This window comes from Drosophila busckii, chromosome X (genome assembly GCF_011750605.1).
Source record: "Drosophila busckii strain San Diego stock center, stock number 13000-0081.31 chromosome X, ASM1175060v1, whole genome shotgun sequence".
In the NCBI taxonomy this organism is placed as follows: domain Eukaryota; kingdom Metazoa; phylum Arthropoda; class Insecta; order Diptera; family Drosophilidae; genus Drosophila; species Drosophila busckii.
Window position 1 is genome coordinate 18,646,472 of NC_046608.1, and position 21,278 is coordinate 18,667,749.

Sequence of the window (21,278 nt, forward strand, 5' to 3'; positions counted from 1 at the left end):
TCTTAATGCTCATGTCTACATTTTATTGAAATACTGAATATAACTTTATACTTTTGTTCATTAGAGCGTTAGCGCTTCAGCGCCCGAAAAAAGCTAATATAACTTGTAAGTTATTTTGAAAATTTATTTTTATGTTCATTGAAGCGTTTGCGCTCCATCGCGCGAAATATGCGACGCTCTGCTGGTTGAGCACCTTGTAGATTGCGTAAAATAAAGTCATCCTCGGGATGTGATATAGGTTTATAAGTGGGAGCTGGAGGCTCAGCATCCCAATCCTCTTTAGATGGAACAATGTCCTCGCTGGCAGTACTTGATTCCGGCAATTTATCTGGAAATTGAAAGTTGGTGTAGACACTGCTAGACTCGCATGTGCTTAAATGGGGCTGAAAAAAATTGTATGAGATTAAATATGAGCAACTTGGTACTAATTAAATAATGTTTATTTTAACTTACAATCAATTCGTTCTTCTTCAGCAAGTGGGTGCTGTTGAAAGGACAGCGTACAAGCTTAGAGCTTGGGTGATTCCGAGAACAACGTGTCAAATGATTTGCCAAACGTTGTGGCAAGAGACGATGCACTTTATCGTACGGACAAGTAATATACTTGCTTGAATCAAACGCAATTGGCAAGTCCGACAGGTCATTAAATTTGTCACTCATATCTTTTTTGGAAGACATTATGGTCAATAAATTTAGCAAAGTCGAAGAACGCTTGACCAACGAGAACTGTAAAAAGTAACGGCAAACAAGAAATCAAAAGATGGCGGCAGAACGATATTGAGCTGACATAATAAATAACTATCGATGGCAGTATTGTACCTTACCCGCCACCATTATTCATAACGCGACAAAAAAAACTCTTAAAGCGTTTAAACTAAGGATTAGGAGCTATAAACATAGTTTGACGAAGACAACTACTGCAAACTTTTTGCAGCAAAGAAAATCCAATTTTCGTTGAGCAAAAAGTTACCACCGATACTATCGATAGCAGTACAGTTTCTTATCCACCTCCACCTCTATTGTTTACAATTTGCACGCACGTGTAAATACACGGCAACTACTTAAAGTATATTTGTATATAATCTACAATAAATATGCCACCTGTTGCTCAAGAGGGCAACTGTCTCATTTACCGTGGCAGCAACTTTCTCAAACAGCGCCTGGTCTTGTCCTGCCTGAGCGGTAAGCCAGTGAAAATCACACAAATACGTTCAGAGGATGAACAAGCGCCTGGCTTGCGTGAGTATGAGATTAGCTTAATACGACTGCTGGACAAACTGACCAATGGAACCAAAATTGAGCTAAACCCCGCTGGAACAAGCGTAATGTTCAGCCCTGGCCTGCTGCATGGCGGGCAACTGCAGCATGATTGTTGTGTGCAACGAGGCATTGGCTACTACCTGGACGTGCTCATTGCACTGGGACCCTTTTGCAAAATGCCTCTGCAGTGCAATCTACGTGGTGTGACCAATAGCAAGGACTCGCCATCGGTTGATCATATTAAAGGAGCTGCGTTGTCGCTGCTTAAGCGTTTCATACTCGTTGACGAAGGCCTAGAGTTACGTGTGGTGCGTCGCGGCGTGGCCCCACTTGGTGGCGGTGAGATATTCTTTGGCTGTCCAGTGCGCAAGAGTCTTCGCGCTATACAGTTTCAACAGCAGGGCATGGTTAAGCGCATTCGTGGTACAGTATATGCCTGCAAGGTGTCTCCTGCCATGGCTAATCGGACAGTGGAGGTGGCAAAGGGTTGCATGCTAAAGTTTCTACCAGATGTCTATATCTACACTGATCAAAATCGTGGCAAAATGTCGGGCAATTCACCAGGCTTTGGCATCTGTCTGGTGGCGGAGACAACAGATGGTGTTTGCTTTGCTACAGACTGCATCTCCAACACGCAGGAAGAAGCGGTAAGCAGGAATGACTTTATACTACATATATAAATATAAAACAAATCTTAATTCTTATACTGTGCAGCAAACACCTTCTATACCAGAAGATCTAGGCAAGGAGGTTGCCATGCGGCTACTTGATGAGATTTATAGAGGTGGCTGCTGTGATTCCTCATATCAATGGCTAGCAGCACTATTCATGGCTCTGGGCCAAAAGCATGTGTCTAAATTCTTAACAGGTGCGCTTTCCACATATACGGTGCACTTTTTACAGCATCTGAGAGACTTTTTCTCAGTTACTTTCAAACTGGAGAATCCCGAGGCAGAGGACGACGAGGATGATGAACGCGGCGCACAAAAGGTTTTAATGACTTGTGTTGGCATTGGTTATACCAACATTAGCAAGCGCGTTATATAGAGTAGATGCATTCTTGTTTTTTTTTAATAATTCTATGTAATATAACAAAAATATATGTAAAATATGCATTATATATGTATTTATAAAAAAATGTCGACTGTTCAATTAATTTTTCACATAAGCTGTTATGCATAAAAGAAAATTGCTGTGATAAGCAATATAATTTCATGTTTGAATGACTGACAAGAAAGCGGAAAATATGGCGTAAACAATTTTTTTAACTAATTGATTTTATGACTTGCAACCCGATATATATAAAAATATGATAACAATGGAAAAAATTACGTTACCGTATTTTGTTTCCGATCCGAATAAGTAGTAAACTTTATATATTATAAAGTTGTGATTTCTTTTAAACTAGGCGGCCTCTAAGTCGATAGCCGATAACAAGAACGGATACGGTCACACTACTCATTACAAATTAAGGCGCTACTTTGTTGCAGGATACATGAACTTGCCATTGATTAACATCACAGATTATAAAATTGATAAACGGGTTCAAGAAACGCAAAATGGGTTTCAAGGGCAGCAGCGATAATGGCTTTATTCAACAGTTTCGTTATTTTCAGTTGAGCTTTGCAATGCACGCGCTTGCCAAGATCAGCAAAAAATATATTTGTGTATATTTGCTGAGTAGGAAAAGCGTGTATAAAAAGCGCAGAGCTCAAAGCAAACGGCATCAAACGCTAAGCAACGTTTGGACACCATTCATCCAGATACTTCAAGGAACAACATGAGTCTGCGACTTTGCCTGCTGGCCTGCCTTGTGGCGGCCGTATGTGCCAACAACAAGGACACCCTTAAGGCCACCAACTGGCTGAGCACCCACGACCTGGTGCAGATGCCATCGCTAAACGATGTTACCTTTGAACAGCTGGAGAACATGCCAGTGCACGAAGGCGCTAAACTGCTGGAGAAGTTCTGTAAGGGAGCAAAGTAAACGCCACCTAAGGACAATTAAATAATATATACTTTGCTTGTTTAGATCATATCTCGCATGTCAAGCAAGAACTGTCGCCCAACTTTGTGCCCAGTGCTAGCAACATACCCGTCTGGATTGTGAAGCCCGATGGCCAGCGTATGGAGGCCAAGCTGAACAACTATGTGACTAAGGCCAAGACTCTGCCCGGTTTCGGCGAGGATGAGGTTACCATTGTGCTGACCGGTCTGCCCCAGACTACAAGCGCTACACGCAAGGCCATCCACAAGCTGGAGCAGGCTTACATCCAACGCTACAACCTGCAGGAACAGCAGAAATATGGTCAGAGCCAACAGCAACAACAGCGCAACAACCAGTACGAGGTCACCTCAAGCGAGGAGCGCACCGATGAATGGAAAACAGCCAAAACTGCCGCTGGCAATTTGATCGTAAGCATGAAGAATCTTTAGCATGTTTATGTATATATGTTATATTTCCTGTTCTATTCTTTGTTCAGATCATTGATTTGGGCAACACTTTGACCAGCTTCAAGCGTTATGCCATGCTTGATGTTACCGCTACTGGTGCCATGATTGGACAGACCTTGGTCGAGCTCACCAACAAGGGCGTGCCTCAGGAGATCATCCACTTGGTTGGTCAGGGCATTGCTGCCCATGTTGCTGGTGCCGCTGGCCAGGAATACACCGCTGAAACTGGCCACAAGCTGCGCCGCATCACCGGTCTGGACCCCGCCAAGCTTATTACCAAGAACCGTGACTACCTGGTTGGTCTGTCTCGCAGCGATGCCGAGTTTGTCGATGTTATCCACACCTCCAGCTTTGCCATGGGCACGCCTATTCGTTGCGGTGATGTTGACTTCTATCCCAATGGACCTAGCCAGAGTGCGCCCGGTGCCACCAACGTGATTGAGGCCACCATGCGTGCCACCCGTTACTTTGCCGAGTCTGTGCGCCCCGGCAATGAGCGCAACTTCCCCGCCGTTGTTGCCAACTCCCTCAAGCAGTACAAGCAACAGGATGGCTTTGGCCAGCGCGCTTACATGGGCATCGATGTCGACTACGATCTGCAGGGTGACTACATTCTTGAGGTCAACGAGAAGAGTCCTTTTGGCAAGCGCGTGAGCGCCCAAAAGCAGGTCTCCTACCACGGCCAGCACCGCGATGCCTAAGTCCATCAAGCTCAACACAAATCATAAGAATGTAAAAAATTAAAAAAAAAAAAAAAAAAACGTAGATTAGCATACGCAATAAAATGCATTAAAAAAGAACTAAATTGTTTAATTAATAAGTAAAATCAATTTGAATGTTCAAGTTCAAGTTGAATTGGGTAGTACTGGACGATTGCGGATTGGAACTGGCACGGGAGTCAATGTAAGAGCAATTGCTGCTTGTGTGCTCTGCAGTAAAGGGCATCATTATTAACAGTTTGGCAACAATAACAAATAATTAAACCGATTTTGCATATCTGCTTCACTTGTTGGTTTTTCTGCAGCGTGCTATTGACTTGCCCGTCTACTAGTTTTCTCAATAACATGGAGTATTCGTCATTATTTCGGTCGCTTTTACTCGATTTCCTGAATTCCCAAGTGATAAGCATTTTAAGCGTATAATAACTAATACTTTGTTACTCGTTTTTAATAATAATATATTATATAAAATTTAAACACGAACAGTTTTTATTTTTATTAACATTCCAGTGTTTCAGTTTTGCTGCCTGGTCAGTCGCAGTACTGGAAGTGTGGTGAGTTTTGAGCTTTCAAAAATATTATATCAGCTGCTTTTCATCGATGTTTAATAAATATCGATACTTATAGAAAACCAGCGATAAGTGCTCAACGATATTTCACCAGCTCTTAAATACGTAGAATAACACGTGCAATTATTTTTGTGTATTGCATTTATGAATAATTACAAATTAGATTGAAATGAGTTCAAATAGTGCAAAAATTAAATATATTGTGGCAGACACAACTGCTTTCATCAATGCAGTGCCGCTAAATGTAAGTCCATAAAATTGCTTTGCTCTTCTTCTTTTTAACACGCTCTTGTTGTTGTTCGTTGTGTATATGTTTAGGAATATGCGGATAATGTGCTAACTGTGCCGGATGTGGTGGCTGAGGTGCGCAATAAGCGTCAAATCCGTCGGCTCTGTGTGCTGCCCTTTGATCTTCAGGTGCGAGAACCTCGTCCAGAGAGCGTTAAGCACTGCGTGGAGTTCGCCAAGAAGACGGGAGACTACGCAAGCTTATCAGGCATAGATTTAAAGGTGATTGCACTTACCTATGAGCTGGAGGCAGATACAGTGGGCACGGAGCACTTACGCACTGAGCCTGTCGTATCGACGGTGATTGCATCCAAGGAGAAGCCTGAGGAAATGCAGGATGTTAACAATAAACGCCTTGTAGGCTGGTATATGCCCGAAGGCAACGAAGAAGAGGAAGATGATGATGGCGACGACGACGAGGAAGGAGATGAAGAGGAAGAGGAGGAGCAGGTCGTTGAGGAGGATAAAGTTAAGGCAAATATTGAGGCACAGCTATTAGGCGAAGCCACAGAAAGCAAAACTACAGAAGCTACTACTACTGCTGCTGCTGATGACGATGAGGACGAGGAAGAAGATGATCTTACACAGGAGCAACTAGATAAGCTATTTGAAAAACTAAAGTGTGACGCTTCTGCAGATGAGGAGCAGGCTGCATGCGAGCTGCTGGTAGCTCAGCCAAAGGATGAGGACGAAAGCGAAGAGCAACAAATGCCCGCGATTAATAACAACGACGATGAAGAAGTAGGTAACGATGGTTGGATAACCCACTCGAACATCAAAAAGGCCAAAAAAGCCCTCGAAGGCAAAGTGGAGTTAGACATTGTGCCGCCAGTGGCGTGCATGACCACAGATTATGCGCTACAGAATGTGCTCAAGCAGCTGAATCTACAGCTGGCCGCGCTCAATGGACGCATCATAAAACAGCTGCGCACATATATCCTACGTTGTTATACTTGCTACAAGACCACAAGTATTATGACCAAGGTATTCTGTCCCAAATGTGGTAACAAGACATTGAAGCGTGTGGCCGTCAGCCTGGATGAGAACGGCAAGCAAGTGATACATATTAACACACGTCGCTCATTGACTGCCAAATACAAGAATCAAAGCTTGCCACGTTTCCAAGGCGGCAAGCACTCGCGCAATCCTATTCTGTTTGAGGATCAGCCCATGCCACGCCAGATGCCATCGCGTGTAGCCAAGACAAAGACAAATGCCTTGAACGAGGATTACATAGCGGGTTTCTCGCCTTTTGTTATGCGCGACGTCGACTCCAAGTCAGCCATGCTGCGTTCCAAAGGCAATCTCAAGGAGTGGGCGCGCAATAATAACTTCGAGGAGGATCGTCGGCGCAAAAACTATAATCGCTTGTACAAGTAGAGGGGGTCCAAATGCATTTGGGTGGGATATTTGTTTTGTAAATAAACATTTAAAACTTTAATTGCGTCTTATTAATTTGATAGTTGTACGCAGAGCTCACTGCCGGGATATTCGGGTAGATTAAGCTCATATTTACGTTGCAGGGCCGGCGGCACAAAGCGTCCGCCTAGGTAGTGATGTTTGCCCTGAAAGTGCTTGGCGCACAGCTTGGGCGCAGTCAAGGAGATGAGTAGCATTGGCTCGAAATCGCACTCATTAAGCTTGCCGCGCTCCACATCCCATCCGCTGGGTATATCCACACTGCAAGCAGAGACTTGTTACATTTGTATGCATATGAGAAGAAATACTTACCTAGCTACTGGTAGCTTGGTCTGCTGCAGCAGCTCCACCACAGGCACAAAATCTGTGCGCACCGGTGGCTTAAAGCTAAAGCCAAACAGCGCATCCACAATCAGCTCGTAATCCTTGCCAGCCGACTCAATGCTGGGGCATTCAGTTAGGCTGCAGATATCCATGCGCTGGCATTGATGCGCCAGATTTTCATAGAGTGGCTTTGGTGTGGGCTTCGGATAATAAATGCTGGGCTTGTAGCCCAGCAATGCCAAGTGGCGTGCACAGACTAAGCCGTCACCACCATTGTTTCCCGGTCCGCAACAAACGAGCACGCGTGTATAGCGATCTGCCGGAAAGCATTTAATAATAGCATGTGCACAGCTGAGACCAGCTAGCTCCATTAGCTGGTCCACGCTGAATTTGTACTCATTAAAGAGCTCCAGGTCCACATTGATGGCTTCAGTTTGATTCAAGTATTTTAACATGCCGTCTTTGTTGTCGTTCCCACAGGCAAATTGTCGTTGTAGTAATTGTTTTGGCTTTCGTACCAATGTGCTCGAATGCCGGCTGACTGCAGGATTTCGGATACCACAGGCCAACTTGGTTAGCTTGACAAGCAAGTGTTGCATTTGCCAGGGCGTCAAAAGCATATTTTGTTTTGAGCTTGTTTACGAAAATGGGAAACAAGCAGCAATTTGAAATTTGATTGTGTGTGTGCGATATATCAGCAACTCGATGTGTATTTATCGATATTATTAACGTACATTTGCTTTTCGAACGTTGTTCGCACACTTCATAGTTTCATTTTTTTTTTTTGGCACTTAAAATACAAAAAAAATTCATGTAATATAAAATGTAATTCGTTATGGCCTGGTTTCGGCGAGACAAGAAAGTCAACGAGACCACGGAAGTCAACAACACAGAGCCAAGTAATCCGGATAGGCAGCAATCAACATCCACGACGTTACGCATAGAACAGTCCATAACTTTAGGTAAGTTCACAGCTACAGTAAATACTCCTGTCTGATAACAAGATATATACATATACATGTCAGCACAGAGCAAGATAGTCGAGATCAGCTAAGTGATTTGGGGTCGCGTTCGAATTCGCTTACAGTAACTGAGAAAGATGTAAAATTGATGGATCCGCGCTTTGAGGGCGTAATAGCGCCGGTGTTTACCTGCTTCCGGGATGATGAGTAAGTAAAATGTTTCATTTACCTGTACGACTCAGGATTTATGGTAATTGCAGACGTCGCTCGCTGGATGTGCGGCATATTAATAGGTATGCAGAGTGTCTAAAGAGTCATCTTATCAATGGAGTGTTGGTCAATGGCGTTAGTGGCGAAGGACCTAGTATGCGTGTGCGTGAGCGCAAGGCCAACTGCGAGTACTGGCTGCGAGCAGCCATACGCTATAAACTGTTGGTACTAGTGCAAGTCGGTGGCTGCCCATTGCCCGATGTGCTCTCACTGGCTGCCCATGCAGAGGATATGCGTGTGAGTGCGGTGATTACACTGCCGGAGCTTTTTTATAGGCCACGCAATGTGGATCAACTGGTGGGCTACTGCAAGCATGTGGCCAGCTGTTGCAAAACTAGACCTTTCTTCTACTATCATATGCCCTCTATGACAGGCGTGGACGGTAAGTCACTTGGTAGCTCAATCAAACATAACTTTTAATTATCACTCTCGCTTGCAGTGGACATTGTTGAGTTTTGCGCCAAAGCGGAGCAGGTTATACCCAACTTTATGGGCGTACACTATGCCAGCACCGATCTAGAAATGGGTCAGCGCTGTCTGCGCTTCGGGCGTGTCATACTCCTCGCCAGCACCTCACTGCTTGCCACCGGCCTTATGTCTGGCTTTAACAGCGCCTGTCTGACTGTTGTCAATATGCGCCCTGAGCTAGTACAGAGCATCTTCAAGGCAATTAACGACAACGACATGCTCCTGGCACGCAACCACCAACGTGAGCTAAATCAGTTAATGGAAATCCATACGCATAGTACGTATCTGCAGAACTGGGTCAACTCCATGAAGAATTGGTTCAACAAAGAGTATTCTATGCAAAAGAACGGTTCCTTCACCGCTGGTCCACCTAGACAAGTATTTTAGTTAGGCAAATTTACAACTATTTTAACAAATAGTTAAAATTATATTGATAGATTATGAAATATGAAATACAATCTTATCTTAAGTATTTGATGCACTAAATTAAACCCAAAATGATAAGCTAATGCATACAGAATGTCAATGCTCAAAGTATACATAGATAATATAACTCCCTAAATTGTCTTAACGCTGATTTTGGTGCAGACGCTCGTGGCGCAGCTGTGAGGCATGTGTGCCAAAGCGTTTCTGGCAATGGCTACATTGAAAGCGTCGCTGTCCTTCATGGACGACGCGCACATGCCGGCTAATTGCGCTCTTGTGGCGAAACAGTTGTGGACACTGTTTGCATTTGAAGTTCTCCCAGTCCGGATTGTGAATACGCAGATGCGTCAGCAGCTCGGTGCGTGTAACTTTAGTCACACCACAGTGTTCACATCTATGCATTTTGTCCTCGGCATGACGCTTTAAGTGAGCGCAAAGGGCATTCTTGGTGCTGTAGCGCCGATCGCATTGCTCACACATTAGATCCACTTGTTCAACCACAGGGGCGCTAACCAAACTGTGGTGAACGTTTCGCATGTGCGAGCGCAGCTGCTCGTAGCGTGTGAATCCTTTGTCGCAGTTGTGACATAGGAATGGCTTCGGATGTCCCTCATGCACGCTGCGTATGTGCGCCTCAAGATACGGCTGCTTGTACACCTGCTTGCCGCACTGCTCACAAGCCAAGGCCTTTCGTTTGCTGGCAGTGGCCGAACAGTTGGTTTCGTTGCTCTCATTGTTTACAACATCTATGTCTGTGTCTGACTTGTCATCTTCTTGCTGTTGCTCCACCGGCTCATGTTCTATGGGCTCATCTTTCACGCGATTCAACTGCAATAAAATTTCTGGCTAAGCCCTACAACAAGCTGACTCATAGCAAAACATTTGTTTATACCAACCAAATGCTCAGCTGCATCGCCTGTTGTCAAGGGCTGTGACTGTGGGTGTGGTTGTGGCTCCACTTGTTGCTTCTGCTTTTCCTCCTCCTCCTCCTTTAATTTCAGGCGCAGCAACCTCTGATTACTATCCTCGGCCACAGAACACAATTGCTGGAAATACTCGATGGCATTGTAGCAGAGTGCGCATATGCGTTCCGGAAAGGTGTCAGGTTGCTGGAGCACATCAATGCGAAAATACTGCATCAGCAATTTGGGTAAATGTGGCAGAGCCTTGGAGCTGTAGCTGCACTTGTTGCGCTCCGATTGTTGTTGCTGCTCCTGCAGGCTACTGTCATCTCTGTCATTGTTGAGCTGCTGCAATTGCCTTAGACAAATGCGACATAGCTCAGATATATTCGCAAGTGTTATCATTATTGATGAATTCAACTTTAATCAATGCGCACTAAATATAAACTGAGCCATAAATGTAACAGACAATAACTTATATTAACAAGTGTCATCTAATATGATACGAACGAACAGTAGAGGAATTTATCGAGACATACTAATAGTTACCAATAGATTGTCAATCGCACTTATTATCGATAGCGCGGCGTATTTCACAGTCACACTATTTTTTGTCGAGATTCGCGAGCTAAACAAGCTGAAGTAAATAGGTTTTTTTTAATAATTATTAAGTTTGCACGCATTTGCAACTTGTACAATACAAATAGCAACTAAAATGGCACTTAATCCACAATACGAGGACATTGGCAAGGGTTTTGTTCAGCAATATTATGCCATTTTCGATGACCCGGCGAATCGCGCTAACGTGGTCAACTTTTACAGCGTAAGTAATATATTTTAATTGACAACAATTAGTTGCATGCTTTAATAGCATGTATAAAAGTGCACGTTGCTGGCTCTAACAATTGTCAAGGCCCAGACTGTTGCCCGTTGGCCCGACGCAGGTGACGCGCAATGCGCCCTTGAGAAAGCTGCCCCCGATACCCACACACATTTTCCAGCGAAAAAGAGCGCGTAAATTGTTACATTTGTTGTTGTATGAAAATGTAATGTTGGGTACAATTTTCAAATGCGCTTAAGCCTAAGTGAAGATACAAAAACATAATTTGTGTAATTGAATCTCGAAATTTCCAATGCTCGAACGTATGACACATGCATTCAAATACATTCACATGAAACTCACACATATTCAGCTACATATACACATACATACATATAGTATGTATCGTACCTATAGTAATATACATATTTCAATCTATTTGTGCTCTAATTGCAGGCAACAGACTCCTTCATGACCTTTGAGGGACACCAAATACAGGGCGCACCCAAAATTCTTGAAAAAGTTCAGGTATGTTTCCACATTATACTTTCTATAAGGCAAATAATCTTATTAACAATATTCTGTTTCACCATAGAGCTTGAGTTTTCAAAAGATTTCTCGTGTCATCACCACAGTGGACTCGCAGCCCACATTCGATGGAGGTGTTCTAATCAATGTTCTTGGACGTCTACAGGTAGGCATGAACGGGCAGGGCTTAAGTAACTCTCTTTAGTGTTTAATGCTCATACAACAAATGTATATAGTATATATATATATATGTATATGTATGTATGGCAGACCGATGAGGATCAACCGCATGCGTATATACAGACATTTGTGCTCAAGCCTGTGGGCGTTAGCTTCTTTGTGCAACATGATATCTTTAGACTGGCGCTGCACGATGTGTAGCACGCACTCGAGACGATGTGCCGCAACAAGCAACAAGTCGTGCCCACAACAACTCAACTTAAGCAAGCGATATACTAAAGGCCAGGCCAAGTAATAATAAATGCATGTTGTTGAAATTCTAACAACAATTGCCTAAAACACGCACGCTAATGAGCATTTAATAATCTTATTTTTCTCTTAATTTAAATTGAAGCTTAGCTAAATGGATTAACTTTAAATTAACAAGTCATCACTCTTGGCATGTGCTGTAAATTGCAAACGCTTCTAAATAGCAACTATTATTAATTGTTCATTATTTTGATTTTCTATCAAAATGTTTTGTTTTCGAACTACAGATGTCAGTATAAAGTTTGCTTTAATTGCAAGAGCAGCTATCAAAAACAGAAGATTTTAAATCATTCAAACTAAATTACAAAATAATAATAGTTTTTTAATAACTTGATGAGAGAAGTACGCATATTATCTGTTAGGTTAAATGTATCAAAATGAACTAGTCAACTAAAAATTATGGATATCTGGGTGTAATTACTTTTAATTTAAAAACTTTACGCTAAAATGATAATCACTTCATTTAAAACAATTGCACTGTAACGAAACTCTGCTATAAAAGACAAATAATTATTATTTACGTTAATTTGCTTTCCTAATCCACGACTAAAATTTGTATATATGTGTATAATCTAATAAGTGCTAATATTATGCTAAGCTGTACTCTTGTGCAAACTATTAATTATGTATTTATTATATATATTTTTCAGTGCGATGATGATCCACCACACGCTTACTCTCAAGTCTTTGTACTAAAAGCCAATGCTGGATCCTTTTTTGTAGCTCATGACATCTTCCGGTTGAACATACACGACACGGCATAAACAACAACAAGAAGAACAACAACAGCAACCAACAACAGCAACCGTTGCATAAAGCTACAACAACAAAAAGAACATTATGTATACTGCATACTATTTTCTCACAGTAATCGGCATATAAATAGTAATCTAGAACAACAAACACACAAATAAATTTGAATGGTCTACCCTACAATACTCTACGGCAAGTAAAAATCGCTTGGTCGCTTCGTATATAGTATTTTGTAGGCGCTGGGGTCAACTTCAACCTTTGCAGCACCAATTGGGGATATACATAGATATAGAAAAAATAAGAGACAAATATACTAATGCATGAAACTTGAACAAATATTTCGTCAATTTGTACAAATTGCATGAAACTAATAACTAGATATTGTAATATTCTAGTATAGCATATATTTTCATCAATTGCTACTTTTGTACTACATTTTTTTACAATTCCTGGTATTACATTTTCAAAGCCCTTAAAACTGTGATTACCTATGGATGAGATATATTGGTTACCAAATATGCATAAAGTCTAGAATTATCTATTGTTACAAGGTCCAGGTTTCGAATCCAGATGTTAGCTAAAATTAAACACTTGTCCTCGCAGCAGTAATAAAATTAATAATAAGTATAACTTGTGGGAAATGTTCAATTTGTTTTAATTTTTAACCTGAATTTTGAAAATGTAGTGCAAAGTTAGCAATTGAAGAAGAATTATTGGAAATATACATGCAAAGAATGCAATTGTCTGTCTCTCTTCCACACTATCTCTCTCTCTCTATTTGATACACAGATCATGTTAGTGTAAAATTCGATAGTTGAATTCACTAGCAAATAGATAATGTAGGAACTAGTCTACGCAACGTTAATCGCCCGTACTGTTGGGTAATTACTAATTACAATGTAAAATAACAAGAACTGTTGTAACTCTTGTCTCTCCTCTCTTCCTCTCTCTTCACTCTATTGTTTTGTTTTGATTTTGATGATTTGCAATGTCAACGGCTAATTGTTGTGCATTATGCTTAGCTGGGTCACAGCCTAATTATAATCGCAGACAATTAATAAATACATACATACATATTTATATATACACTTAAACATTTGTTTTTATTGACAAACAAAAACAAAAAAAAAAAGAATACTATATGCAATGCACACTTATTACATAAAAATATGAGTTATGATAAAAAAAAAAACATTATATATTACTTTAAAATATATTACGCTTTAAATGAAATATTTCATATTGTGAAAAGAGTTATGTTTTAGTATAGATGTTGTGTTGATTATATATATGTATGCATATTGCTGCAGATCTATGTAAATGCAATGCGTTTTCTTATCCTCTCCGGTTAGAGTTCACTTATCTCGAAATGTAAATATTGCATCGAATCCAAAGAGCACTCCATTCACAATCGATAATGATGCCTTGATCAAAGCCAGATCGCGTGTGCGCGTCCGAAAGGAAAACTCCCAGGCTTCTATGATGAATACCCCGCTGGCCACAAATAGAGCACAGCCCAGCACGCTGAAGAAAATATCAATGCGCTTGTGTATTGGCGCACGCATCAGGGCACCTATTTTGAAATATATATATTTATATATTCGCAGTTGTAATTAAGCTTTGAATGTAACTGGCTTTACCTGCAAAAACACCAACGACAACTATAATGTAACCGGTAAAGGTGCCTGTGGCCAAAAATGAGGTCATTATGTCCCGATCATTGAAACTATAAAAATGGAGCACAAGGCACGCTATTGAAAATGCCTAAAAGGATGTAGAATATCAGTTTTCAAAACTACAAGTCACTAAAAAAAAATATGCAGATTTGATTTCGTTTTCAATGCAAAAATTCAATATTTTCTACACTTCACATTATTTTTGTTAAACTTTTACCAATTCTAAAAATTTCACCATATTGAGACGAGCTTTGCGTTCGCCGTGCGACATTTTATTGAAAATTTAGATCCTGATGATAAATAAAATAAGTTTTACGAAATTTCGGATGTAAGATGCGTGTACTCGAAACCGATGTGGAACGCTTACTGAACTGCAGCCAGCGAATGACAGTAAATTAATGCTTATGCAAATATTTTCGCATCGGATCCACCCAAACTACTGCAAAATGAGTCCGAAATTAATTAATTACACTCAAGCTGTAGAGGAAAAGGCATTTCAATGTTTCAAGTGCTACCGCCCGTTGATTTTCTTGACAAAAAGAAGCAATGAAAATGGAGACAGAGCTTGAGATGAAAACAACTGCAACTCAATGGGTTGCACTTACAAATTGCTAAATTTTTAAGTACTTATTGCTTTATGTGCAGCATAGGTAAGTAATAAACAAATAGCATTTTTTTGGCCAAGAGATTGCATAAATAGGCTTTTAACATAGTTTTCTAATTAAATAATTACTATGCTGTATTTTAGTTTTTGTTTGCTTTCAATTTTTTGTAATTACAGCAATTTGTTAGCTTTTGTAAATTCATTTAATCGCCATCATTTAAAATGCAACAGATAAGCAAAACTTTGCCCTACCTATAGCTGCGTTACCATGTGTGACTAGACTTAGTGATAGGAATCTAAACTGATTGACATTATTCTAACTTAAGTATATATTTTGATGTAAGCCGATCAAAATAAAGTTATAGCTTTCCCTTATATGTATGTACATGTAAGTCAGCTGACAGTGAGACTGACGACAAGCTTTAAGCTTAGAACTTGAGCTTGGTTGCCCTAGGTCTGTTTCAAAAGTTTACAGTGCCGTTCAAGTTAACAGGTGCCCTACCGTTTCATAGGTAAATATATACATATGTATATATGCTAAAAGTTTGGTTTGTCAGTATGACTAGGCACTTTCTATAGCATAGTGGCTATGTGGACAAACACGCACACACACGCTTACATATATACGTACATATACATGTGTCTGTTAGTTATCAGCGCGGGAGAGCGAGAGCATTGCTGAGAGAGCATGCCCAAGAGCGCGCATTTACCGCCCGGCAATATATAAAGAACTTACAAACTTTTCGCTCACTTTAGTTAAAGGTCTACAACGCACGCCGGTGGTTATCAGAAAAACAGTACATTTTTTTACATAAATATATAGTAGATCAATATAAAAAAATGGCTCTGGAACTTTTAACTTTGGCAAATCCCGTGTTTAAGAGCTATGCCTTCTGGTCAGGCGTGCTGGTGCTCAAAATGTTTGTCATGAGCCTGCTGACGGCCATCCAGCGTTTTAAGACTAAGGTAGGTCAAAGTCCGTGCTCCGAGAGAAAGCGACCCACATACATTTATACATACATATGTATATATATGACTTATCATCGTTAACTTGCAGACTTTTGCAAATCCCGAGGATTTGATGTCGCCCAAGCTCAAGGTTAAATTCGATGACCCCAATGTGGAGCGTGTGCGTCGTGCGCATCGCAACGATCTGGAGAACATTTTGCCATTTTTCATTATTGGCCTCCTCTACACATTAACCAACCCCGCTGCCTTCTTGGCCATTAATCTGTTCCGTGCCGTTGCCATTGGACGCATTGTGCACACATTGGTCTACGCTGTGGTTGTTGTCCCTCAGCCGGCGCGTGCTCTGGCCTTCTTTGTAGCGCTGGGAGCTAGCATCTATATGGCACTGCAGGTTGTTCTGGTTGCCTTGTAAACTGGCTTAAACAAATTGTTTACATTTACATACATTATTGTAATTAACAAGTAATAATTAAAAAACTTGTTTCGCGGTAGGGTTTACTTTATTATAGTTTGCCATTTTAAAAGCACAAATAAATTTTATACTTTCTTTAAACGCTGTTGCATTTTTCTTATAATTGCTAATTTCATGTTTAAAAAGTTGTAGGCTCGCAATTTGCGACAGCTGTTCAAAGCTGCGCAAGTGCAATCGATGTATCGCGCATGTGTGCTGTCTACTATCGATAAGCATTTTATTGAGTGCTTTAACTTTTCCATCCCTGTGAACAATTTGTGAATAGTTACAGGAGGCACTGCAATCGCTTTGAAATCGGACAATTGAAATTATTATCATACACACACTTATACCAATCAAAAAGTACTTGTTTTGATGATATTTAATGTAAAATTAAATCTTTAGTTGTGGTGCCCCGAACGACAAATAAATTACGTGTGCATATGAAGCGTTTTTAGCAAAGGTATGTATACATGTGTGTGTATGCGTATGTATGTTTTTATGTACACAAACACATACCTGAGCCGTTCTACATGTATGCGTGTGTGTACATAGAAATAAATGTATTCATGTCAGCCCCAACCAGATTTGCCTTGGCAAGAACAAAATAAACAACGTCAGTGCAAAAAGCAAAATTTACGTACATACTTTTTTGTTTGTTAACTTTTCATGTGACGCCAGCAAAAGGGAGTTTGTGCAAATGTGAGTGTATTTGTGTGTGTGTGTGTGTATAGAAAAACAAATTGCCGTTTGATCACAACAAGCAAACAATAACAGCAAAAAATATACACGTATGAATATGTGTGTATGTAAATGCAAATGTATACGTGCATGTGTGATAGCGATATGTATAATGTGCACATACATACATATGTGCATATATCAAAAGCAAAGTACGCGCATATGCATGTACACACAAGTATGTATGTATGTAGCTGAAAGCTCGCCTAGTGGCTCTGCATATGTGTGTGTGTGTGTAATATGATTAATGTGAGCGCAGTGCAGTACTTAACGTTAGGTTCTGCTCACAAGTCAATTGCGCTCTCGCTCAGGTGGTACGCAATACTGATAGCCGGAACAGTTTTAGTTTTCAATGGGGGGCAGGTGTCGAAGCTATCTTCGAAAAAGTAATAACGACAAATAAAAAATATCACGCGTAAAAACGAAACATATAAACAATTAAAACAGCTTAGCTATAGACTCTGTACCTGTGCCAATGTAAGTGCATATTCTTCAACCTGTAGCCCACAACATTTAATGTTAAATATAAATACATACAAGCTGATGCGCATATGTGTATGTGAATTGTATGCGTATGTGTGTTTACAAACGAATTACGTTTGATTAACTGATAATGAAAAAAACACGTCGCGCATAGCTTGTGAGTTAGCATTTTATAAAAACTTTTATCATATTGCGATTCGCCTAGATATGTACAGAGAAAATGTTAGACCCACGCGACTCGCTGGAAAATCCTTTTTCTAGTTGCTTGAGTCTATTTGGCTTTTAATTTCATAATATACATAAACACTTGACATCAGCTGAGGCTTAAGCCTGAGCTTTGATAAGAATGTTTTCATTTCGAGTTTGTATTTTGAAAATTCGTTTGTTTTTGGCAGATATACAAATTCAAATAGTTGTTAAACAATTGTCTTCTTTATTTATTTTCTTGTGTGTGTAAATTTTGAATTATTTACGTATGAAACGACAGAGCAGCAGTTCCTCAAATGAATGCTTGTATGTATGTAGGTCTGTCCAGTTTCTGCTGGAAACTTGTCCACTATTGATTGGTCGCCATGTATTTGTAGGTTTTCTCACACATTCACTCTATGTACACACACACATTGCCAATTAGGCGCAGTTATTTTGGACTCAGCTAGCTGCCTAAATAAATTATAATTTTTTATTTTTTGTTTCTGTTTTTAGAGCGAGGAAGTCTCAAGCCAAACGTGTACGACAAGCAACGTGCAACATGGATGCAGCTACTGCCACATTGCCTGGCGAGCCTAGCAGCAACAACAGCAACACTACGGATCGCGTAGATCCAGACAACATTGGCTGGTCACGAAACACAACTGGCGACAGCGAAACGTCTCCATCGTCCGAGCTGCGACAACGTTCCACTTCATATTCGTTTACGGGCAGCGCCCTGGCCAGCGGCAATGTAGCAGACCTCAATGAAGCAGCAGGCGCCAGCGCCGGCGCCACATCCTCAGCCTCAACAGCAAACAAAGAGGGCGGCAGCACTACTAGCAATGATAACGATAAGGATCAGAGCGATGAATCGTTATACGAGTGCAATATATGCTTGGATACAGCCAAGGATGCGGTGGTCAGCATGTGTGGTCATCTATTCTGTTGGCCCTGTCTGCATCAATGGCTGCTAACGCGTCCCAATCGCAAATTATGTCCCGTTTGCAAGGCAGCTGTTGATAAAGACAAGGTCATACCGCTTTATGGTCGCAACAGCACTCGCCAGGAGGATCCACGGTAAATATGCAAGCATACACAACACAGTTTGGTATAAAATTCATTTGTTTATTTGCAGCAACAAGGTGCCACCACGTCCACCTGGCCAGCGCACAGAGCCTGAGCCGGCTCCAGGTTTTCCTGGCTTTGGCTTTGGCGAGAGCTTTCACATGTCCTTTGGCATAGGCGCTTTTCCCTTTGGATTCTTTACATCATCGCTTAACTTTGGCGAGCCGCGTCCCGATGGTAACTTCCACAAAACATTTGCCGCAAATTGTTACTAAAATGTAATCCTTCTACTCTTTTAGCGGCCAATCGCGGCACCACACAGTACGATGAGGAGCAGACGCTGTCCCGATTGTTTCTGTATCTCGCCTTTCTGTGCATTGGCTGGCTGCTATTTGCTTAGCAATTTCAATTGGCAGCGCAACAACAACAACAAACAAACAACAACAACCACCACCACCAACACCACAAACATAAGAATTAAAATAATAGCCACAGTTTGTAGAAGAATAGCAAAAACACAGAGTTTACGGCAAGGATTACTTCTCTAATACAACTACACACACACACACATAAATGCGAATGCGATTCGAAAAACAGTATCCTTGAAAAATTCCCAGCAGTCTGTTGCTGTCTTAAAATTTTAATTTTTAACATTAACTCTACGTTTTGTTCTTGGATATCAATTGTACATTATTATTATACTTTCTCGTCTTTATTTCTTTTCGTAGATATGCTGGCATTTGTAGAAATGATTGTACGCTGTTTTAGAAAACCAAATATATATTCATGCCACATGCTACATGTCACACGCCCTAGCCGTGTCCAACAATTGAAAGGCACACACAATCCTTTCTACATGCGCTTGCTACACGCAAATGATTCAACGTATATATATATATAAACGTGCATGTATTGTATTAATAAATATAAAAACAAAATTGAAAACAACAAAAGCTAAAGCAAAATAGATGAAAAATGCCAAAACGTATAAAAAACAATTATATGAAAGACATTAGGGGGCATGTAGAGAGCGTAACTCTTATTTGGATTTTTATATATTTTACACAAAACCCAAGTGAAGTTGCAATATGTGTTGCGTTGTTTATTTTTTAAATTTTTTTTCATCTGTATGTAATATGAATGTAAACAATAAACTATATTTAATGGCAATGCTGTGTAAACAAACAAATTCCTAGGTAATCAGTTTATTCAGAGGATAACAGCTGCATTCAAGGACTATCAGCTCATCTAGGAATACAGCGACTTGAAATATTGGAAACTTTTATTTTTTGCTTTGCAGTCTACACTCATTGACAACTTAAACGGAGAAACCATTGAGCAGGACATGAACATCTTGAATAAGAATGGTTAAATTAATTTGTTTAACTCTGGGAATCGAACAAATAAAATATGTTAAACATAAACAATTGACTTCTTAATTTTAAGGCACAATCAGGACAATTCAAGGTCCTTTAGGCACTTGGTAGTTTCGCTTCTGAGGACACAAGCAGAAGGACGCAACAGGTTCGTAGCTTAAGTCTTTTTTTGCTTACAATTTATAGCCAAATTTCATTGCAAATGAGTCTTTTTCTAACTTCTGCTTCTTCGTTATCCTTCCGATACAAAAATGATATGCATTTTCAGAATTCTAAGCATCAAATCTATCGAAGTGCATACCAGGATATCCGGAATTGCACAAAAAAATTACTTGAAAAAATTTACAGGGGGTTAGTCGCAAAAAGTGGCCCAAAAACACAAAATGTCCTTTTACTCGCAAACTACAAGGACTACAAGGATGTCCTTTGGTGTCCAGGTAGTGCTCCTTAAGAGCTTTCAGAATATACCACTCAAAGGACGAAAGTCCTTACAGGAGCGAAGAAAAACAGCTTTTTTCGTATACAGAAAATAGCCTATATCTCCCGAATCCTTGCAAGGATCAGGACGAAATTAGTGCCAAACGAATCCTTTTTAAAAGAGCCATCATCTGACCAAAGCACATGCGGAGCATCCTTGTAGTTCCGGAGAAAACAAGGATTTTGTGTTCTTGGCCACTTTCCTCGCGCCCTGAGGCGAAAATTTTCTAAGTTGATGGACAATTAGATGACCCCATACTTTTTTGATGCAGGTCGGTAGAGCCTCGTCCTGTGAGTGTCAGGAACTAAGAATTTAGGAAATGTTACTTGATCCTGCGGAGATATGGCCACTTTACTGTAGAGGATTGACTGTGCTTGCAGCCCATAGTGGTATGCAACGTTTTTCACGGGTACACTAGTACAAAGGTTGTTGTCTTTGCTAGGCTACAGTGCAAATTAAGTGTTGCATACCACAAAGGGTAAGCACTAGCAATCTTCCAGAGAAAAGTAGCCATATCTCCGCAGGATCAGGTCGCATTTTTAATATTTTTGGTCCCTGCATTCACAGGACGAAACTCTATCGATCTGCATTCAAA

General features: G+C 40.6%; 11 protein-coding genes across 22 annotated transcripts; 7 read left to right on the forward strand and 4 right to left on the reverse strand.

The window, feature by feature from the left end:
- Positions 1-14: 14 nt before the first annotated feature.
- Positions 15-889, reverse strand: LOC108606265 (gametocyte-specific factor 1 homolog). Its single transcript, XM_017996224.1, has 3 exons — positions 820-889; positions 454-726; positions 15-383 (listed from the first exon to the last, which is right to left on the reverse strand). The coding sequence occupies exons 1-3, from the start codon at positions 832-834 to the stop codon at positions 111-113; spliced, it is 561 nt and encodes a 186-aa protein (XP_017851713.1). The 5' UTR covers positions 835-889; the 3' UTR covers positions 15-110.
- Positions 890-1,051: 162 nt separating this feature from the next.
- Positions 1,052-2,336, forward strand: LOC108605945 (probable RNA 3'-terminal phosphate cyclase-like protein). Its single transcript, XM_017995766.1, has 2 exons — positions 1,052-1,907; positions 1,975-2,336. Exons 1-2 carry the CDS (start codon positions 1,095-1,097, stop codon positions 2,305-2,307), a joined length of 1,146 nt encoding a protein of 381 aa, XP_017851255.1. The 5' UTR covers positions 1,052-1,094; the 3' UTR covers positions 2,308-2,336.
- Positions 2,337-2,942: 606 nt separating this feature from the next.
- Positions 2,943-4,433, forward strand: LOC108605933 (vitellogenin-3). The gene is made up of 3 exons (XM_017995752.1): positions 2,943-3,230; positions 3,293-3,675; positions 3,744-4,433. Exons 1-3 carry the CDS (start codon positions 3,041-3,043, stop codon positions 4,413-4,415), a joined length of 1,245 nt encoding a protein of 414 aa, XP_017851241.1. The 5' UTR covers positions 2,943-3,040; the 3' UTR covers positions 4,416-4,433.
- A 686-nt stretch (positions 4,434-5,119) lies between these two features.
- LOC108606679 (RNA-binding protein NOB1) lies at positions 5,120-6,711 on the forward strand. Its single transcript, XM_017997025.1, has 2 exons — positions 5,120-5,246; positions 5,321-6,711. Exons 1-2 carry the CDS (start codon positions 5,172-5,174, stop codon positions 6,668-6,670), a joined length of 1,425 nt encoding a protein of 474 aa, XP_017852514.1. The 5' UTR covers positions 5,120-5,171; the 3' UTR covers positions 6,671-6,711.
- On the reverse strand, positions 6,712-7,736 carry LOC108606682 (NAD(P)H-hydrate epimerase). The gene is made up of 2 exons (XM_017997031.1): positions 7,022-7,736; positions 6,712-6,970 (listed from the first exon to the last, which is right to left on the reverse strand). The coding sequence occupies exons 1-2, from the start codon at positions 7,651-7,653 to the stop codon at positions 6,742-6,744; spliced, it is 861 nt and encodes a 286-aa protein (XP_017852520.1). The 5' UTR covers positions 7,654-7,736; the 3' UTR covers positions 6,712-6,741.
- Positions 7,737-7,791: 55 nt separating this feature from the next.
- LOC108606681 (N-acetylneuraminate lyase-like) lies at positions 7,792-9,203 on the forward strand. Of its 3 annotated transcripts, none has more exons than XM_017997029.1 (4): positions 7,792-7,995; positions 8,064-8,202; positions 8,289-8,647; positions 8,705-9,203. In XM_017997029.1, the coding sequence occupies exons 1-4, from the start codon at positions 7,869-7,871 to the stop codon at positions 9,118-9,120; spliced, it is 1,041 nt and encodes a 346-aa protein (XP_017852518.1). In that variant the 5' UTR covers positions 7,792-7,868; the 3' UTR covers positions 9,121-9,203. The 3 variants fall into 3 exon arrangements, with proteins under 3 accessions (XP_017852518.1, XP_017852517.1, XP_017852519.1); XM_017997028.1 differs by having other exon boundaries at positions 7,801-7,995; positions 8,256-8,647; XM_017997030.1 differs by having other exon boundaries at positions 7,904-7,995; positions 8,059-8,202; positions 8,256-8,647.
- A 77-nt stretch (positions 9,204-9,280) lies between these two features.
- On the reverse strand, positions 9,281-10,534 carry LOC108606680 (zinc finger protein 154). Its single transcript, XM_017997026.1, has 2 exons — positions 10,056-10,534; positions 9,281-9,987 (listed from the first exon to the last, which is right to left on the reverse strand). The coding sequence occupies exons 1-2, from the start codon at positions 10,464-10,466 to the stop codon at positions 9,301-9,303; spliced, it is 1,098 nt and encodes a 365-aa protein (XP_017852515.1). The 5' UTR covers positions 10,467-10,534; the 3' UTR covers positions 9,281-9,300.
- Positions 10,535-10,651: 117 nt separating this feature from the next.
- On the forward strand, positions 10,652-12,834 carry LOC108606683 (probable nuclear transport factor 2). Of its 2 annotated transcripts, XR_001915468.1 has the most exons (5): positions 10,652-10,884; positions 11,338-11,409; positions 11,477-11,575; positions 11,680-11,880; positions 12,549-12,634. XR_001915468.1 is itself a non-coding variant. In XM_017997032.1 (4 exons), the coding sequence occupies exons 1-4, from the start codon at positions 10,777-10,779 to the stop codon at positions 12,660-12,662; spliced, it is 393 nt and encodes a 130-aa protein (XP_017852521.1). In that variant the 5' UTR covers positions 10,666-10,776; the 3' UTR covers positions 12,663-12,834. The 2 variants fall into 2 exon arrangements, 1 of the variants encoding a protein (XP_017852521.1); XM_017997032.1 differs by lacking the exon at positions 11,680-11,880 and having other exon boundaries at positions 10,666-10,884; positions 12,549-12,834.
- Positions 12,835-13,878: 1,044 nt separating this feature from the next.
- Positions 13,879-17,436, reverse strand: LOC108606925. Of its 3 annotated transcripts, none has more exons than XM_017997474.1 (3): positions 17,381-17,436; positions 14,292-14,415; positions 13,879-14,224 (listed from the first exon to the last, which is right to left on the reverse strand). In XM_017997474.1, the coding sequence occupies exons 2-3, from the start codon at positions 14,356-14,358 to the stop codon at positions 14,007-14,009; spliced, it is 285 nt and encodes a 94-aa protein (XP_017852963.1). In that variant the 5' UTR covers positions 14,359-14,415; positions 17,381-17,436; the 3' UTR covers positions 13,879-14,006. The 3 variants fall into 3 exon arrangements, with proteins under 3 accessions (XP_017852963.1, XP_017852962.1, XP_017852961.1); XM_017997473.1 differs by lacking the exon at positions 17,381-17,436 and adding an exon at positions 15,184-15,217; XM_017997472.1 differs by lacking the exon at positions 17,381-17,436 and adding an exon at positions 14,545-14,655.
- On the forward strand, positions 15,693-16,425 carry LOC108606923 (microsomal glutathione S-transferase 1). Its single transcript, XM_017997471.1, has 2 exons — positions 15,693-15,897; positions 15,989-16,425. The coding sequence occupies exons 1-2, from the start codon at positions 15,772-15,774 to the stop codon at positions 16,310-16,312; spliced, it is 450 nt and encodes a 149-aa protein (XP_017852960.1). The 5' UTR covers positions 15,693-15,771; the 3' UTR covers positions 16,313-16,425.
- Positions 16,650-19,973, forward strand: LOC108606922 (E3 ubiquitin-protein ligase RNF185). Of its 7 annotated transcripts, none has more exons than XM_017997469.1 (4): positions 16,650-16,814; positions 18,278-18,841; positions 18,900-19,066; positions 19,129-19,967. In XM_017997469.1, the coding sequence occupies exons 2-4, from the start codon at positions 18,324-18,326 to the stop codon at positions 19,227-19,229; spliced, it is 786 nt and encodes a 261-aa protein (XP_017852958.1). In that variant the 5' UTR covers positions 16,650-16,814; positions 18,278-18,323; the 3' UTR covers positions 19,230-19,967. The 7 variants fall into 7 exon arrangements, with proteins under 7 accessions (XP_017852958.1, XP_017852953.1, XP_017852959.1 ...); XM_017997464.1 differs by lacking the exon at positions 16,650-16,814 and adding an exon at positions 17,318-17,478 and having other exon boundaries at positions 19,129-19,973; XM_017997470.1 differs by lacking the exon at positions 16,650-16,814 and adding an exon at positions 17,491-17,569 and having other exon boundaries at positions 19,129-19,968.
- The last annotated feature ends 1,305 nt before the right edge of the window (positions 19,974-21,278 follow it).